The sequence below is a fragment of the Vanessa cardui genome, chromosome 2, assembly GCF_905220365.1.
Source record: "Vanessa cardui chromosome 2, ilVanCard2.1, whole genome shotgun sequence".
NCBI lineage: Eukaryota > Metazoa > Arthropoda > Insecta > Lepidoptera > Nymphalidae > Vanessa > Vanessa cardui.
The window spans coordinates 756,634-776,022 of record NC_061124.1 but is presented as its reverse complement, the minus strand read 5'-3'; the positions used below and the strand labels follow the sequence as shown (position 1 = coordinate 776,022).

Below are 19,389 nucleotides of genomic sequence, written 5' to 3'. Positions count from 1 at the left end.
AAGGTCGCTGGTTCATATCCGGCTCGAAGGACCAAAATGAACGGGCTAGTTAGCACACGTTTACTTAATTCGTCAGGTGTCAGATGTCAGTTAGATCGGAGAGCAATCGGGGTTGTCGTCAAGAAAAGAAAACAATATGTTTGTCAAGCCAACCAATACTACGGAGCGTCTTTATTACACTAAAAGTACATACAAAAATGTAATAACATAATAATCGGTCATACGAATTGTGTTACGTCAAGTGTCAAAGAACTAACAAGCACGTGTACAGCGCCAGCTTGTACAACTATCGATAGTCCAAAACTATCGATACTGTCAGTAGTGTCGTTGTAACCAATAGTATTACTCACCGATACTATCGATAATATTGCTCACGGAGACCTATCGATAATATCGATAGTATTGATCAAAACGATACTATCGATATTGCTGTCGATATCCTGAATAGATATCGAGGTCAACTACCGATAGTCAACTATCGACAGCTATGCAACACAGATTCCATCGAATTTTTCAAAAACTTTTTTTATTATTATTTTATTTTAATTATAATCTTCATAATTTAATAGCTTTTCATTCATCGATATTAAGTCGAATCTCTGTGTGTGTTCATTCCAGAGCTCGAGAAATATGTATTTAAAAAAATAAAACGAGAGAAGTGAGTCAAACAAACTCAATGTCAAATTTTTCACATGTAAAATAAAAAAAACCACATCATACAAAAATTAATTAATTCCTTTAATAAACTTATTACAAAATGACTTATTTAACAATTACAATATAACAAAGTCGTTGGCAGTGCGTCAGTACGGCGAGAACTGTATCATGGTCTTTATGTCCTTGAGCAGGATTTCGAGGAAGCCGCGCTGAACTGCCGGCTGGTTCTGGAAGAGGATGTATTATGTTTTAAACAGTTTTTCTGTCTTATTGATTCTAAAATAAATATTTTATATATTTTTTATAATTACTAAGCCTGATAGTAATAACGAAAGTCGTTTGAAGTTTACTTTACTTACTTAGAGGATGGTTGGTATATAAATATGAGATTATGACATTTGATACGTATTGGTTGCCTAACGAATGTTTTCTTAATCAGAAGATCATACGATATCATAATTATAAGCATAACTTTGCACATAAATAATTAATTCAAAACAATCGTAGAACTATCGTTAATGAAGTGAAAAATAACAAAAACACTTCGTTTACCTTAGCAGTGAGATGAGATGGCCCAATGGTTAGAACCCGTGCATCTTAACCGATGATTGCGGGTTCAAACCCAGGCAAGCACCGCTATATATATGTGCTTAATTGTGTTTATAATTCATCTCGTGCTCAGCGGTGAAGGAAAACATCGTGAGGAAACCTCCATGTGTCTAATTTCATCGAAATTCTGCCACATGTGCATTCCACCAACCCGCATTGGAACAGCGTGGTGGAATACGTTCCAAACCCTCTCCTTAATGGAAGTGGAGGCCTTATCTCAGCAGTGGGAAATTTACAGGCTGTTACTTTACTTTTACCTTAGCAGTCTCGAGCAACTCCTCGACGAAGCGCTCGTTGAACACCGCCAGCAGCTCCTTGCGCAGCAGCACCGCCTCCTCGCCGACCGCGCCGCGGAGCGCCGCCGGCTTGGTCAGCGCTGAGGAGGAACAACCGTTAATAGGGAACGCACGTCGGGCGCGGGGGTCCGACGGCGGGCACTCACAGTCGCGCGGCGAGCCGGCGGGCGCGAGCGAGGCGCGCAGCAGCAGGCGCGCGTGCGCCCACAGCAGCTGCAGCGCGGCGTGCGCGGCGTGCTCGCACAGCTGCAGCTCGCGGCGCCGCGCGGCCGCGCGCTCGCGCAGGCGCGCCACCACCGCCGCGCGCGCCTCCACCGGCGACGCGGGCGTGCCCTCCGCGCCCAGCAGCTTCTTCATGTCTGCGTTATCAAACGTCGTACATCAAAATTATGGAAACACAGCAGTGCTTCGCAGGTTGTTTGTGATATTCTAATCTTTTTTAAATTCACGTACAAGGTTAAACCATAAATTCTAGTCGTTTTATCTATGAGAATGAGAAAATAGAAAGTATATCAGTACACTCGTGCACTCAAAGATAAAGCAAGTGACCTAGGAGCGTCATGGCGGGCACGTTGTGCAGCTGGTGCTGCACGGTGGCCAGCAGCTTGTCGTGCGCGCGGCGGCGCAGCAGCAGCGCGTGCAGCAGCGCGAGCGCGGCGGCGCCGGCGCGGCGGCCGCCCTCCGCCGTGGCGCCGCCCACGCTCACCTCCTCCAGCGTGTTCCGCGCGAACATAAGCAGGTTCCACACGATCTGGTAACGACTCGTGTTATAGCATCTGTGATTGATTATTCGATTGACAGTAATAACGATTTCGTCTAATAATCGAAGTATATCACCTTGTAGTAGAGTATCGAGTCCTGTTCGGGCGACTCCGGGGGCGGCTGCTGGAAGCGCGGCAGCAGCGCCAACATCAGGTACTGGACTCTCTGGACGCCCGCAGCGCTACTCTGCAGCGCCGTATCCGCGGCCACGGCTCCGAACACCTCCCGGTTTGAGGTGCGCGCTATGACGGACGTCAGTGCTTCTAATTCTATTAGCAGCCCCTGCGGTGAGTTCGGGTGTGCTGCCCTGTAGGAGACAAATGTACATCAATATAATAAAAAATACCAAAATACATATTCATATTTTAACTGATTGATGAAATGTGTAGCGTGTAATTATTTATCTTATTACTCGCCAATCTCTCTTCAGATAACAGTAATCAGAACTCACCGGAGCACCATGTCGACACACTCGAGGTGGCTGAGCAGCAGGTGCGTCGCGTGCAGCACGCAGCTGTGGTTCTGCGCGCCCAGCGTGCTCAGCAGCGCGTCGCAGAGCGTCAGGCTCGGCACCAGGATCTGACGGAACCTGCGACACGCGTTTATTAGCCCAGTTGTCGGCGGCGTGTGACGGCGGGCAGGGCGAGAGGGCGCACCGGTTGGCGACGGAGGGCACGAAGTCGGCGTCGCGCGCGCCGTAGGCGGCGTGGATGTCGGGGTGCGCGTCCAGCGCGCGCAGGTTGGCGAGGCAGGCGAGCGCGCCCTGCGCCAGCAGCGTCTCGGCGCCCACGCGCGTGCCCGCGATCTTGATCAGCAGCGCCATCTTCGACTCGAACACGTACAGCACGCGCAGCGACTTGGGGCTCGGCTCCAGCGCCTGCCGGGTCGACGAATATTATCACACGATGAAGTTTTGAGACTCACTTTTCACTGCCTCATATTTTATTGAATGAAACATTTCTAATCAATCGGACATAAGAGTTAGAAGATCTACTCACTTCCTTTAACCCCTCGTCGTCTTGAAGCAGACTGTCGATGAGACTCCTCAGGTAGCCCTGATTGGTGAGCGTGTTCATCCAGTCCGTTCCGGGATTGATCTCTATCATGGTGTCCAAGCAGGACAAGGCGACCATGCGACAGACGTCGTGGCCCCCGCCGATGCAATCGCTGCATACGATAGAGCACAGGTTTTCTCCGAAACTGTTTATCACCTCTATCGCCATGGACTTTAATGTCGATTCTTCTCGGCTCGGCCTCGCTTTCGAGCTGTCGAGGCGGGTGACATACGTCGCGTTGACGTCCTCCTCGGGGTCAGCGGAACTGGGCTTCAAGTTTACTATATTCAAGAAATTGAGCAGTGCTCCGTACAAGTTTACTCTCATTTTCTGCGTGGACACTCCAGACACCAAGATCCAGCTAAGAATTTTGTGCAATATGAACTTCAACGTTAGAGACTTCGTTTGCATGATTTGATTCGAAGGTCCGAAGAAACTGGTCTCAAAGTCAGCTGTTTTGAGCGACGACTCCCTCTTCTGCAATATGTAGCAGTGTCGTAAGTTCACCAGCAACAATAACACTGTCCCGGAAGCCAAGTTGCCGATCTGCGGGAGGACTTCCGCCGGTGGTATTTTATTGAGGAGGTCCTGGAGTATATTTAAGAGGAGATTTTTTTTGGATTCGAGGCTGAGCAGGTCTTGCGGTGCAACACAGAATATGATTTCCGTGAGTTGTCGCCACGAGTCGTAGTAATGCGTGAGCGTGGCGGCCAGGTTGCGCTGCTTGTTCACTTCCGTCACGTAATCGAGCACCTGTTGGACAACGTGTCGTATACATCATATATTCATTATTAATCCTATCATATATTTATTCCGACAAAATAGTCTATTTGACAATGCGAAAAATAAATTTTGAATTATTGTAATCAGTGTATATTATGAGTTTAAGAAATGATTATTTACTAACGAAACTTGAAAATAATACTTAATTTATTCAAAAATCAATAAATAAAAATGCATTTTTTTCAAACGTTTGTCACGTGACACAAAACGCTCCCGTTTGGCCGGGCTTATGATGAAGTCACTTTCTTGTAAACCTTGCTGTTATACTTTTTTGCTACTATATGTACCATAGATTAAAATACAGCAAAGTGACGTCACCGACCCCATTGCAGCGCCATATTGTCCAAGTAGCGTTTTCACGCGTTATTTATATATGGAACTTTTAATATGATATTTTTCAGCAAATATGTACTAGAAATAAAAAAATCAACTTTTACTGGGTTCCTTAACCTCTACTAAATAATATAAAATGGATTTTAAAAACCAGTCAAATAGCCTCTATATCTATACTACTCGCGTATTTGGAACAGTCAGTCGCAAAAAGGTAAGCGTTTTTAAAACTTAGGGATTGGTAAAATTCATTTTGAAACACCGAATAGTGCAGAATTTATTTGTAGCAGGCGATGAACTAGAATCGCTTCATAGGTAGAAATAAAATGTGGAGTCGTGGCCTCGGCCCGTGAGGACGGCGGAACTCCTACTAAGACTGACCTTCTGTATCTCGGCGGCGACGAGGCTCCGTTGCGGCGCGGAGGCGCGCAGCGCGGCCAGCTCGCGCGACAGCAGCGCGTGCACGCGCGACACGCTGATGCGCTTGCCGCCCAGCCCTGACAGTCCATTGGTTACACTTTCAGTGATCGTTTTAGTGCTATAGTGCAAGCGTATTATGTATAAAAATAATAAGGGTAACTCTACATGAGATCTCAATTCTACATGACTCAACGACGGTAAACAGACGACAGCCAAGAAGAAGCCAGCGCTTCCATGACATATTAATCGAGTGTCGAAGTGACGTTACCCGTGGGCAGGTCGCACTCGGCGATGGCGCGGCGCAGCTGGTGCGCGTGGAACAGCTCCCAGTTGGGCTCGGGCGCCGCGCTCACGCGCACCGGCAGCGACTCCAGCGAGCGACGAATCACACACCACTCCCACTCCTGACACACACATACGATAAACAAATTTAACTTTTTACATTTTTTTTAATCTGCTCATCACTTTCTTGCTGTTATCTGTAGTTTAGGTTAAAATATCGTCAGTGGAAACGAAGAAATGCCGAAACACCATTATGATATAATGATACAAAATGAGGTTTACTACGATAACCCTAAACCTCAGTTCCCAGAAGAAGCATTTCTTTACTTTATCGTTTCTCCCTTAGCAGCGATGATCGCCTTCGAAGAGGTTGCGAGGCGTACCTGGTCGTGCGCGTCGTGCGCGTGCGGCGCGTGCGCCAGCGCGGCGAGCAGCGCGGACAGCGCGGCGTGCTGGCGGCCCGCGCCCGCCGCGCCCGCCTCGCACGCGCACGCGCGCAGCAGCCACGAGCGCGCCGACACCGTCGCCGGGCTGGCGCTCTGCGGGCAAAGCGTTAATGCAATGAGGGCCTTGCGTTTCCATTTACTTGAATTTGCATACACTTTCTGCCATGAAACTGTAACGCTGTATTTTTGGGCATAGACTATATGAAGTTTTTCTTTTATTTTATTATCGAGCGATTAATATTTGAGTAGCATACTTCGAGATTGACGACAACTTTGGCGTGGCGGGCGAGGAAGTAGTCCCTCGCCCGCAGCAGCCGCAGGGCCGGCGGGGAGGTCGCGGGCCGGGCGCAGATCCAGTACAGCAGACGGTAGCAGCTCTCCACCAGGGTCGTCGCCTCCCTGCACGAGACGAGGAAAGGCATGGGATATCGAGTAAGACTAGTGTGAGAGATCCAGGTGGTATGCCTGCTCACACAGAATAGCACTGAAGTGTGAATGTATGATCAATTTTATTACTCACTTTTGAGTGTCCCCGCTGGGGGCGATGTACTCCTCTAGAATGTCTAGAATGGAGTGGAAGCACGTCCGCGGCGCGCCCGCACTGCCCGCCTCTTGCAACACGCTACGAGATATCTATAAAAATATCAGGCTTATTTTATACATTTTCCTTTGGACGACAATAAATATTAAAACAGTGCAGTGGGAAAGTCCCATTAATATCCTCCCATAAGAAAAAAACTTGAAATTGTCAAGAATTTGAATTTGCAGTCCCTGATGAAGGTAACTCACGTCGTCATTCAGTGTGTACCCCAGCAGGAAGTGCGCCAGCGAGGGCGGCGCGGCGGGCAGCAGCTGCAGCAGCAGCAGCAGCACGCCCTCCTTGGCGCCGCGCGCCGCCGCGCCCGCGCCCCACTCCTCCGTCTCCAGGCACTCCACGAACCCGTGCCTGCGGACCGGAGCGCTCGTTAGTGGGCGGAGTGCGTTTGGTTTGCGGCTAAGTTTAGCAAGCTAGGTTGGATGAATAATAATAATAATAATATACTTTATTGTACACCACAGTAACAGAGTAATTTAACAATAAAAATGAAATATATACAAAATAAAAGTAGATGCACAATAAGGCGGTCTTATCGCTAGGTAGCGATTTCTACAAGACAACGGTGGTGTCACATGTTATATATATAATGTTTAATGTATATTAAATAATATATATATATATATATATATATATATATATATATATATATATATATATATAAGTAAAAAAAGTAAAAGTAAAGTAACAGCCTGTAAATTTCCCACTGCTGAGATAAGGCCTCCTTTTCCATTAAGGAGAGGGTTTGGAACGTATTCCATCACGCTGTTCCAATGTGGGTTGGTGGAATGCACATGTGGCAGAATTTCGATGAAATTAGACACATGCAGGTTTCCTCACGATGTTTTCCTTCACCGCCGAGCACGAGATGAATTATAAACACAATTAAGCACATATATATATGTCACTCATTGTAAAAGTGGTGTAACTCCAGATTTAAAAAAAATGTATTTTTTGTTGGATTAAATCACATTTATTAATACCTGTCACTATAAAAGTCAAACAACTCCATAGTATCTACCATAGTGCAATAGATGGCGCTACTTGTTTTTATAGGGAACAATGGCGGCAAAATATTCATTATAAAAGTGAAGTAAATCACATGTCACTTTAATAGTGAAGTAAGTACGTTGATTCACTTCTACTGTAACACGTTATATCGAAAAAATATTCAAAAAAATTGTTTTGGTTGCTTATCATGATGAATACAAATGATTTTGATGATTCTGGGTCTGAATATCAGCCCAATTCCGAAGAAAGTGAATCTGGTAAGTTTTAATTCATTGTTTTTCTACCCACAAAAAATTGTTGACTTTAATTTCTTTTTTCCGGTTCCATTATTTTGTTTTCTGATTTTAATTAGTGTATTGCGTGACATGTCTAAACTAAACTTTTGTATTTCACACTTGTTTTAGATACCCATATAGACAATAATGATAATTTTAATGAAGAAAAAACCCAACCAAATCTTCAACTTGAACCTGGGCCATCTAGATCTAGGAAAAGATCACTTAACATAGAAAATTGGGCAGTTAATAAAAGAAAGATGCTACGTAACAGTGGAAAACATTATTTGACAAAAACCGGTGTAAGAATAAATGAAAAGAAGTTCGAAAATGTTGACTGCGGGTGTCCTAAAAAATGTTCTACACTGTTTACCGTAAATGAAAGGCAAAGTATATTTGACTCATTTTGGAATTTAAAAGATTTTACTTTGCAAAATTCATATCTATATGCATTGATTCAGAAAACTACAGTAAACAGAAAACGACCAAAAGATCAATCACGTGCAGGGAAAAATGTGACCTTTCAGTATTTTTTAAAGTCTAGTAACAAAACACAGTTAGTGTGTAAGAAATATTTCCTAAAAACGTTTCAAATTAGTGATGGGAGGTTGTATCGCTGTATTTCGAAAGATGATGTCTCCCAATGTAAGGATAAGCGTGGTACAACTAGTTCGCGAAAACTTGATGATTCCGATATCGTTGCCCATATTCAAAGTTTTCCTGCTTATCAAAGCCATTATACACGAAAAAATAATCCCAACAGAAAATATTTAAATCCTGGACTAACTATACGTAAGATGTATGATCTTTATAAAAAAAAATGTCAGACTGAAATGATTGAACCTAAGAAATTAAAATATTATATGAAAATATTTAACACCAAGTTTAATCTCCATTTTAAAACACCGCGACAAGACACATGCAAGACTTGTGACGACTTAAATTTGAAAATACAAGGAACAGATGATGAAAATATTAAGAAGCAGTTTAGAACTTCATCAACGAAAAGCAGAATCAGCTAGAGAAAACCTCCAGATAGATTCTAAAAAAGTTGATGAAGCATACATTCTTACTTTTGATCTACAGAAAGCTTTAGCCTACCCGAAATTAAGTACCTCAGTAGCATACTATAAAAGAAATCTTTATTTATACAACTTTGGAATACATTGTTTTAATAATAATACAGCATACATGAATGTCTGGGATGAAGTTGAAGGTGGGAGAGGTTCTCAAGATATTGCTGTATGTCTGACTAAACATTTAAAAAGTCATGCGGCACTACATAAGCACGTTATAATGTATTCAGATTCTTGTACAGGACAAAATAGGAACATAAAGACAACCCTTTCTCTTTTAAAACTTGTACAAGATTCTGATACTAATATTGACACGATAGACCACAAGTTTTTGGTTTCAGGACATTCATACCTTCCCAATGACGGAGAATTTGGAATAATAGAAAGTGCTAGCCGCCGTTATGGACAAATTTATGGCCCAAACCAGTGGATCGAAATAATAAAAACAGCAAAACGCAAGGAACCTTACTTTGTTGTTACAGAAATGAAAAATCCTGGATTTTTAAGCACTGCTGCCCTAGAAAAAGCTATTACTAATAGAAAAAAAAACAACTTGTGGCTACAAGTTCAACTGGCTTAATATTAGATGGCTAAGATTTGAAAAAAATAATCCTTTAGAGTTTCAATTTAAAGAAACATTGAATCCCGACATCCCCTTTTATAAAGTGAATTTGCATAAAAATAAACAAGGACGACAGCCCTACTTGTACAATATTCGACAAGACCCTCTTTATACATCACGAAGACCAGTGACCAACGCAAAGAAGAAAGACATGCTTGATCTTTTGCCGTATATTCCACCAATTTACCACCATTACTATAAAAACCTTCCCGTGAATATGCCAACTCGTTCAAGCACACGAAATGCCGATGAGCGTTCATCCGACGACGAAATTACTTACGACTAATAGAAAAATGTCAGTATAATAGTGAAGTAAGTCCAAAAAATTAAATTTAAGTGCATTTATTAAATTAGTTATTGTATTGTTTTCTAAATTACTAAAATTATTATAAACTTTACTTTGTAATGAACAATTAAAAATAGAAAAAACTACCTAAATACTTTTATTTATTTTCCTATACATTAATTTGCAAAAGGCTAATTATCTCAATACTAATGAATATGGAGATAATTCACTTTTACAATAAACGACACATATAGTGGTGCTTGCCTGGGTTTGAACCCGCAATCATCGGTTAAGATGCACGCGTTCTAACCACTGGGCCATCTCAGCTCTTTATATATATATAATGAATATTGTAAGATGAGCATTGTAAGCAGCGAGTGACCTGACGTCGGCGGCCAGGTCGTGGCGGTGCAGCACGGAGGCCAGCAGGTGGCGCGCGCAGGCGGGCGACTGCAGCGCGCGCGCCAGCAGCGCCACGGCGCGCGCCGCCGCCTCGGGCAGCGCCGACACGTGCTCCAGCACGCGGCAGCACGTCACCAGCCGGTCGCAGCCGTCCGGGCCCTCGGGCGCTGCGCCGCAAGCCAAACGTCGAGTTGTCATTCGATACTTATTACATACTTGGTGGTAGGGCTTTGTGCAAGCCCGTCTGGGTAGGTACCACCCACTCATCAGTTATTCTACCGCCAAATAACAGTACTCAGTATTGTTGTGTTCCGCTTTGAATGGTGAGTGAGCCAGTGTAACTACAGGCACAAGGGACGTAACATCTTAATTCCCAAGGTTGGTGGCACATTGACGATTTAAGGAATACTTAATATTTCTTACAGCGTCATTGTCTATGGGTGATGGTGACCACTTACCATCAGGTGGTCCATATGCTCGGCCACCAAACTATACCATAAAAAAAAAAAAAAAAAAAATCACCGACATTCAGTAACATTTATTCCTTTCAAACTGAGGAGTTTTTTCATAACACAGGGAATCTTAGTGGAAATCCGTAAACCATTGCCATTTACCAGTACACGTACCCAGAATGAGTTTCGACAGCCCAACGACGAGCACGGCCCGGCCCGCCTCGGCCGCCGCCACGTTGAGAGGTCGCTCCAGCGCCAGCGCTCGCTCCAGGATCTGCAGGGAGCTCACCAGGGTTTTGTGCACGTATTCCTAAAAGAAACATTAATTGTTAAAATTTACGTGACGATAAAATTAATTTAAAAGACAAGTAGGAAGTGCGATAAAAAATACAAAATGAATCGACTCAAATTAAATTAATTGTGTTCAGATACGATAAGATGCTCTAGCAATCGCAACTTTCGTCTGAGCTCCGAACTAGACTTATTCAGTAGTAGTTGCATTCGAAAAAAACTCGATATATAAGTATATATATCGATGAAAAAATATATCGATGGAAAAACGAACTCTAGCATAAAACAATGTATGGATTACCTGTTCGGGTGCAGATTGTTTATCCATCAGCTCATGAGCTTCATCCAGTGTCGTGAGAACCAAACGCAGGAACTCCGACTTAGTGTGCAACTGGAGCAGCAACGGGAAGCCCGGCGGGGGGTTCATGTCCGGTTCTGTATTCGGGGGAGGGAAGTCGGACGCCGATGGTTCGTACTGATCGAGCCAGCGCGCGAACAGTTGGAAGCAGAGGGATAACATCTGAAAATATTACAAATACTGAGCCCCATTCAAATAATTAATGATGAACAAAATTAACAAAACATTATGCGAGCCAGCAATTGGCAATAAAATAACTTCGTAAATCTACTACTGATGCTGTAGTAATAAAAGTTGGAGTAATGCTTCCTAACAAGCAGCAATAGGCAGTGCCAGGTTCAAGGGTAACGGCCACTCGCTCGTTTGTCTGGAATGGTGCAAATACTAGGGCAGCCGGGCCGCACCTGCCACTTCTCTTGCGGGCGCGCGTAGGGGCGGTGCGGCGCGGGCAGCGCCAGGCGCTCCAGCGCGTGCTGCACGTAGGGCGCCAGGCCCGGCGCGCGCGCACCCGCACCCAGCGCGCGCGGGGGCGGCGCCGCGCCGCACAGCGCCTCCAGCAGCTGCAGGAACGCGCGCGACAGCGGGTACTCCTCCATGCGGCACTCCACCTGCGGGGCGCGCCGCGTCGTAGTAGTAGCAGTCATATTATGATACAGAAAGCACTATAGTTTGTTCGCGTTAAGAATGCAGTGAGTTGTCATTGTTTACCCACTTTACTCCGCCCCCTGACCAATCAAATGTTTTTTAACAGCAGGGTGAAGGTGTATGCATATTTGTGTTAAAATTCCAACAAATTATATTTGTTTTAAAGACTAATATTTAAAATTTAAAAAATACATATTAAAATAGAAAATCGAATCGGGGTGTTTAATCAACAAAATTCTTAACACTATATACAATCGTTTGCGAATCTTGCCATCGCGATGTAGAAATTTACATATTTTGACATAACGTCATCTAGTAGGTATAGGTTACATTAATTATTACGTGTACAGCTTGAATAAATTAAATATAAATATGTATATAAATAAACAAAATTTAAATTATAAAAATATAAATATCAGTTAATAATTAATTAAATGTGAACTTGACTTTGTAATTTGAAAGGATTTGATTGGTCAAAGGGGGCGGAGTCAGGCCGGTAAACAATGACAACTCACTGCATTCTTGACGCGAACAGACTATAATATATAAAACCAAAACTTAGTCCTTAAAGGAGCACCAATTAAAATGAATCACTCACCTCTTGCAATTCGACGTTCAGTGCCCGTTTGTCTTTGGAGATGGAAACCAGTTGCGCCGCCTCCAGGGCGGCCCACACGCGCCCCGCGGTGGCCGCCGTGCCCCCCAGGGCGGCCAGCGTGAGGCACAGTTCTGCTTTCAGCGGGAGGGGTACGTGACAGCAAATGAGACCTGCAAGGAGAGAAGAAAAAGTAGGAGCCTGTCAGTTACATCGTGAAGAAACATGCAGAAAAATTAAAAGGACACAAAACGAATTATAAATAAAAACAAACAGCACCGCACATTTGTCTCGTTCCGTAGGAGGATTTTATTACCGAATATGTTTAATTACCGAACATGCAATTAATGGCGTCCCACTGCAGGTTTTCACATATGCTGATGCAAGCCGCTTCGTCCTGTTTCGCCACGGCCGCGATCAGCTTCAGGGCTGCTATCATCGCTTCCACCTTTGGAGATATTCATAATAAAGGTAACATATCTAATATAAAAACGTACAAGCCACTTTGAATATTAACTCTCTGATAATGATAACAAACGGAGTATATAACAGTTGTTAGATGGAGTTCAGGAGAAAGTGCAGTAACATGTTACTGTGCTATTTGGTCAGTTTGCATGTTTGAATGTCTCATGCGTCACCTTTTGAAGGCAAAATGTTTATATTCGCCGTTGGGCAAGAAAAATATTATGGCCAGGTTTGAACGCCAAACATTCGGGTAAGGATTAGATTGCTCTATTAAACCAAAATTAAATATATAGTATAGCCATACTCAAGTTTGGTTGATTATTAATTAAAAGGGCACTTCCAATTTATAAAATAGCTATAAGGGAAGGTAAAAATTTTTTTTCAAGTCAGTAGGCCGTCAGTATCGGCTCACCTCCTCCTGCCGCACGAGCAGGCGGCCCGGGCGCGCGGCGGGCGGCACCACGGCCGACGCGCCCAGCGACGATGAGTGCAGGTGCTCCGCGAACGGCGACGGGTCGGCGCGCAGGTTCCTGGAACACCATGGTAAAGTTGAAATGCATTATATTTTCTCCGACCTATGAAGTTACATGGGATCACTAGTTACGAGCGCCTCCCTTGATTAAAAAAAAAATTAAAATCAAATTTGTCTGTAGAAGACTAGGTGTGTGATTTTTTTAACAAAAAATAATGAAAAACAGAAGTACAGGGGGCCGCAAAAGCTCGAGATCAGCGCGGGGGCGGCACCTGTAGTAGAGGGAGAGCGCGGTGAGCAGGTGGTGCGCCGACAGCGCGTCGCGGCGCGCCAGCAGCGCCCACGTGTGGCGCGGCACGGCCAGCGCCGCCAGCGCGCGCAGGTAGCCGGGCAGCAGCGCCGCCACCACCACCTCGCCCGACAGGCGCACGAACTTGTAGAGCGTGGCGGCGCGGCCGCCGGCGCGGCTGGTGGGCGCGGCGGCGTCGCAGGCGGCCCAGTAGTCGCGGCGCAGCTGCAGCGGGTCGCGCCGGTACACGCGCTCCACGCAGCGCAGCAGCGCGTCGAGGCGCGCGCGCTGCGGCGGCGCGCGCAGCCCCTCCGCCGCGTACAGCTGCGCCGCGCGCGCCGCCTCCTCCGCCCTGCGCACGTCTGCGTTACTTTGGGTGCTCACAAAACAGTATGCAAGTGTTAGCAAGCTAAAGTATATCATTAAATAGTAGTAATTACTGGCGAAACTATTTTTTCGGGTCCAGTTAAAAAAAACTGCATCGGAGGGAAAACGAACGTGGACTGTCAAACATTGGAAAAAAGTTTATTAGTATGTAATAAAAGTATTATCTGTGTTCCATGAATCGGCATTTATCGTCGCTACCAAAGAGACTCAGATTTGCTATTGATTCCGCTCGTCTGGCGCTATATTTTAGTAATTGGTTCATAGTACTATGTCATATGGGATATTACTCTGAGGTAATGCTACAGATTTTAGCTTTGAAGTTAGACTACGGATTTTTGACTTTTTATTTTACAAATGGGCAGAAACACCGACAATGTTGACTCATATTTCAATTCTGTGCATTTTCAGGGTAATTTTTCTAAAGACATCTAGGTCCTGACAAAAGGTCCAGTATTCAATAATTTATTATGCCACTATAACCGCTGCGATAGCGGTCCTCCACAAAGATCTGAGGCTGCGGGATCATTCCCGTACCAGGGGACGTCTTTGTAACTTATATGAACTCACTTGACTCTCATCTCCATAAGTTTCGAATGCATGAGCACGATGAAGTCCGTGATGAGCGAGTGTATGCGTCGTTGGTAGTACTCCTCGGACGAGACCAAGTCCGACGACAGTATAGCCTCGTCTAAGTACTCAAACACCTGGGTAACAAATAAAATATTATTATTATAACACAACTCTAATAAAGTATAATCTCTCAAACATTATGTTATCCTTTTTATTTGACGACCTCCGTGGTCGAGTGGTGTGCACACAGGTTTTCATGGGTACGCCACTCCGAGGTCCCGGGTTCGATTCCCGGCCGAGTCGATGTAGATTACCATATGTATTCTATGTTGTCTTGGGTCTGGGTGTTTGTGGTTCCTTCGTTACTTCTGATTTTCGACAACACGAGTGCTTTAGCTACTTACATTGGGATCAGAGTAATGTATGTGATGTTGTCTCATATTTATCTATTTATAATATTTTGATTTGGTAATATATTCGACGATTGTATGTTAAACGTACAACACACCCTAAAAGTTGTGTACTTTAAGAAAAACGGGCTATATTTCATACTAAGGTTATAAACAGGCATGTTTCTTTATGTGTTTGAGTTTCCGTTTTTCGAGTAATGTATGTGATGTTGTCTCATTTATTTATTATTATTTTGAAATTAGGCACATTACCCCTCCGTCTATCGCCGCGTCCACCAGCATCTCGTCCTGGTCCAGCAACTCAGTCTTGGGCTCGGCTCGCCTCAGCAGCGACACCGGGGCTCTCTTGAGCGCAGCCAGAGCCAAGCCCAAGGACAACTGACATAATGCTTTTAAGCCATTGCTGTTTTTGTCCTCCCCCTCTTGAGTCTGATTAGGTTCTGAAGGCGGTGAGAGCTGATCTAGTAATACTGATATGAGATCCGGATCCTGAATCAGTGGAAGTTTCTTTGCCAATTCTTCACCATCTTCTCTTCTGCAAATGAATTTTATAATTTATTCATTAAAATACAATATTCTGAATTAGTTATTTTCAAAGTGATTATGTCTATGGGCGCTGGTGACTTACCACTATTTCCCTAAAACTTGTCTCAATTGACCTACATACATGAAATAAAAAAGATCTAGTCCCTAGTTACGGTAAAATACTAACCGATGTAAAACTGAGAGATCCAACGCATAAAGCAATGCCATTTGTAAAGCCAATGAGATCTCATCCAACGCGCCGGTTGGTCCTTTCGATGGCGACGTCATTTGCTGAAAATATTGCAAAATTAATAAATAACGTTTCTTGATTACAACAACCCTGTCCCACTTATTTACTAGTACTTATATCCACATTTAAATTCAAAAGTTCCAATAACAACCAATATAAATCTGAATAATATAAACCACCAAATAAAAACTTTGAACCTTGATGATGTAAGTGGATATTTTAAAATATTATCTTAATATGTAGTATAATATAGTACCATACATATAAATATTTAGTTAAAATTATATATGTACTAAACAATACATACTTCTGAAAGTAGCCTTAGAAGTATATCTCTCTCCAGTCCGAGCTGTGCAGAAGCTGCAAATATGACTCCAGCCAATAATTTTCTGGTAAAAAAAAAAAAAAACATAAATATTTAATGTTGTCTTAAATTATCGCGATTATTACACATTTAAATAAAACTAATTATAACGGAGTCTACCAGTGACCACGAACACTGCAAAGTGCTCGAAACGTCGGGATGGTTAAAAATAATTAATATACGCGATTTATCCGTTATAATTAGTTTTATTTAAACATAAATATTTATTAATTAAAATAAAATTCTATTCTATACTACAAAATTCAAAGTGGTCCAGGAGTTACCTGGTATTCTGTACAGCGGCCAGCAGGCGCGCGAGGTGTCGGCCGGGCGGCAGCGCGCGGTTCCGCCGCAGCAGCTCGAGCTCCGCGTCCAGGTCGCAGCGCCGCAGCGCGTCCAGCGCGCCGCCCAGCAGCCCGTCCGCCACCAGCTGCCCCACGTAGCGCGACACGTACGACACCACCTCCTCGCGGGCGCTTATCGACCTTTGGCAAACATCGATTCATTAATGTTTTTTTTTTATGTTATAGGTTGGCGGGCGAGCATATGGGCCACCTGATGGTAAGTGATCACCATCACCCATAGACAATGACGCTGTAAGAAATATTAACTATTCCTTACATCGTCAATGTGCCACCAACCTTGGGAACTAAGATGTTATGTCCCTTGTGCCTGTAGTTACACTGGCTCACTCACCCTTCAAACCGGAACACAACAATAGACAGAAGTATGTTAGATAAATAAAAAATATTAATAATTGTCAGTAATCTATATTTGTTAGTTAATAATGAAATAATGAATAAATTCAAAATGTATGTATAGTACGACACAACATAGATGTAGCATCGGCAAAATTCATAAAAACGATCACATCCGAATTAAGTACGCTCTCCCAAATAATCAATATTAATTTCTTATGTGAATATGATATTTACACAAACGTAATAATAAACGTAATTTGACACGTCGATTTGCTTTCTCGAGTTGTACTGACGCGAGAATCTATAGCGACGGATAGCGTCGAATTGCACGATAAAGAGCTATTTCTAGTGGTTTATAGTAAATCGATAGTAATCGGTTTTATTGAAATTGCCGATGCTAAATCTAAGTTGTGTCGTAATATAAGTATTACGAAAACAAAAGGTTTGATATCTATTTCATGGTTCAAACTTCCATCACAGGTTTGCCTTATTCATTCATTTATATGTGAGCTTATGCAGATACAACACAATAATTTCTAGGATACTTGACATGAAAGGAAAAAATTTAACTTCTATTCTCTCTTTTCTTAAAATTAGAATAACTATGTGTGTATAAGGCTATAGACAGTGTATTTAACTTACCATGATACTCCATCCCTTGCCATGACAAGTTCTCGCAAGGCCTGCACGAGAGCCCGCTTGCCATCATAGTATAGGAGAACGGCAAGAAGCCCTCGCGCTAATCCCGGCCGACGGGAACTCTGACGTTGTGCCGTGTGCAACAGTTCCAAGCAGGCATATTCATTGGCATTATACATATCTATCACAAGAAAACATTGACAATATTATAATCTTGATAAACATTAACACTGCATATTTTAACCCACAATGATGGAATGATCACATGATATAAATCTTAACCAATGATTTCGAGTTCAAAACCAGGAAAGCACCACTGAATTTAATAACTTAATTTTTTTATAATTCATCTCATGCTCAGCTGAAACAGAAATCATGGTAAAGAAACCTGCATCTGGACCTGCATATAATTAAATATTATGTACATGATAAAATACATGATTTTGTCATGTACATATTTACATACATGTAATATGACTATTTTTTATGTATTTAAGATTTTCCTTCTGTTGAGGTAGTTTTTGGTTTTTATTCTACCAATGTTGCTCACCTATATAGTATATGTATACAAATTTAACAAGAGGCAAATTTTACCTAATACTTACATATTTCCTCACAATGATGACTAAGTTTTGAAGTAGTAATCATTGATTAAATTTATTGTTGGCCATAAAAATATTGTATAGTATTCAAATTACCTGATATTATTATAGCTTCATCCACTAATTCTTTGGAGAGAAGTGTTCTCCCAACACTGGGCAGGTTAACTCCTTCAGTGATACCTCTTTTGATCTCCTCTCGGCTGGCAGGATTCTTTGCCTATAACATAAATTATAGTATAAATATTTGAGATATCTATCAAATACTATATTTCTACCAACATTTTTTTTGAGTATAATTATGATAGTTTATGTAAGTTTACAATTTTGTAATAGACTACTTATATTTAGTAATTTCATCATCAGCATGGTCTGGGAGCTGCAAACTTGGCCAGGTTTTAGGAAGGACACTATCCATCATACTGAACCACAAAATAACAGACAAGGGAAAATTCTAACAGATTGATTAGAACTTTCCCTTTTTTAAATTTGCAATAGTAGATATGATTCAAAAATTATCAACCTTGTTGATATTAGCACAATTATATAGGTGAGATACTTACTGGATTTTTTAAAAGTGATAAAAATGTTTGTTTATGTCTTCTTAAAACTGATTCAAAGGTGTGAACAGCATATGGAGCTCCACTACCCTCATTTGTAAGGTAGCTTTCGACGACTGCCGCCAACTCTTTGTACGGAGTCCATAGATCTTCTGTTGTTGTTCCTGAGTAATTACAAAACATACTTTCTTGATGTAATCAACTTTTTTACAATACATTCTTCGACCACATTATTTGAAACATTAATTTGATAATTGCAATCTGTTTCAAATAGAAACCGATTTGGAAATAAACTAACCGCCAAATGTATAGGTTATGTTTGTAAATTATTTACCTTCGTTGATATCCATGATGTATAATTTTAGAAACTCAATGTATACAAAATAATTAAAATCGTTTACTAGTCATCACAATGTTGATACAAATCATAAATACACCTTATAACATCTAAAACAACTATTTATGAACCTCTATTTTGAATTTGCCGTTCGCGTCACGCGTGACAGTACTGACAGTGACAGTTTTATTTTTCTTTTATTTATTGAACGTAGCTCTGGACACATTAAAAAATTACACACATTATTAAATTATTGATGTTTATTTTATTCCTTTAAAAAATAATACAAAAAGAAGAAAACTTTACAGCTAATATAGTACATAAAACTGATTTAGTTAAAATAACTGTTTATTTTATATATAAGTAATGTTTTGAAAAATGAGAACTAAAGGTTTAACAATTCAACAAGAGCAACTGAAATCGATCAAGGAATAAAATATCCGCGTTTTAATTTTTTATAGTTAGTTTTTTACATATTTTAAATGAACGAATTAAAATATGGGAGGTTGAGCAGAATTTAAAGTCATAAGGAAATGTTAAGCGTAAATCGATTTCTGCCCCAGTCATTAAGGG

General features: G+C 42.2%; 1 protein-coding gene across 1 annotated transcript; it reads right to left on the bottom strand.

Annotated features, from left to right (window-relative positions):
- Positions 1–717: 717 nt before the first annotated feature.
- Positions 718–18,982, bottom strand: LOC124537365 (nuclear pore complex protein Nup205). The gene is made up of 31 exons (XM_047114197.1): positions 18,814–18,982; positions 18,483–18,643; positions 18,019–18,139; positions 17,324–17,501; positions 16,265–16,465; positions 15,924–16,005; positions 15,554–15,657; positions 15,094–15,376; positions 14,429–14,565; positions 13,458–13,826; positions 13,126–13,243; positions 12,582–12,696; positions 12,252–12,421; positions 11,413–11,616; positions 10,952–11,170; positions 10,534–10,669; positions 9,888–10,074; positions 6,430–6,586; positions 6,161–6,273; positions 5,895–6,039; positions 5,578–5,733; positions 5,181–5,316; positions 4,874–4,989; positions 3,323–4,132; positions 2,981–3,201; positions 2,776–2,913; positions 2,400–2,631; positions 2,112–2,313; positions 1,709–1,921; positions 1,524–1,642; positions 718–884 (listed from the first exon to the last, which is right to left on the bottom strand). The coding sequence occupies exons 1-31, from the start codon at positions 18,827–18,829 to the stop codon at positions 804–806; spliced, it is 5,640 nt and encodes a 1,879-aa protein (XP_046970153.1). The 5' UTR covers positions 18,830–18,982; the 3' UTR covers positions 718–803.
- Positions 18,983–19,389: the final 407 nt, after the last annotated feature.

What these genes read in the sequence shown, in the direction of transcription:
- LOC124537365 (XM_047114197.1), bottom strand. An exon ending in CGCCATTAATTGCATGTTCG is followed by an intron (nt 12,422 to 12,581) that starts GTAATTAAACAT and finishes CTCTCCTTGCAG; the next exon opens with GTCTCATTTGCTGTCACGTA. An exon ending in TGTGTCGACATGGTGCTCCG is followed by an intron (nt 2,632 to 2,775) that starts GTGAGTTCTGAT and finishes TGTCTCCTACAG; the next exon opens with GGCAGCACACCCGAACTCAC.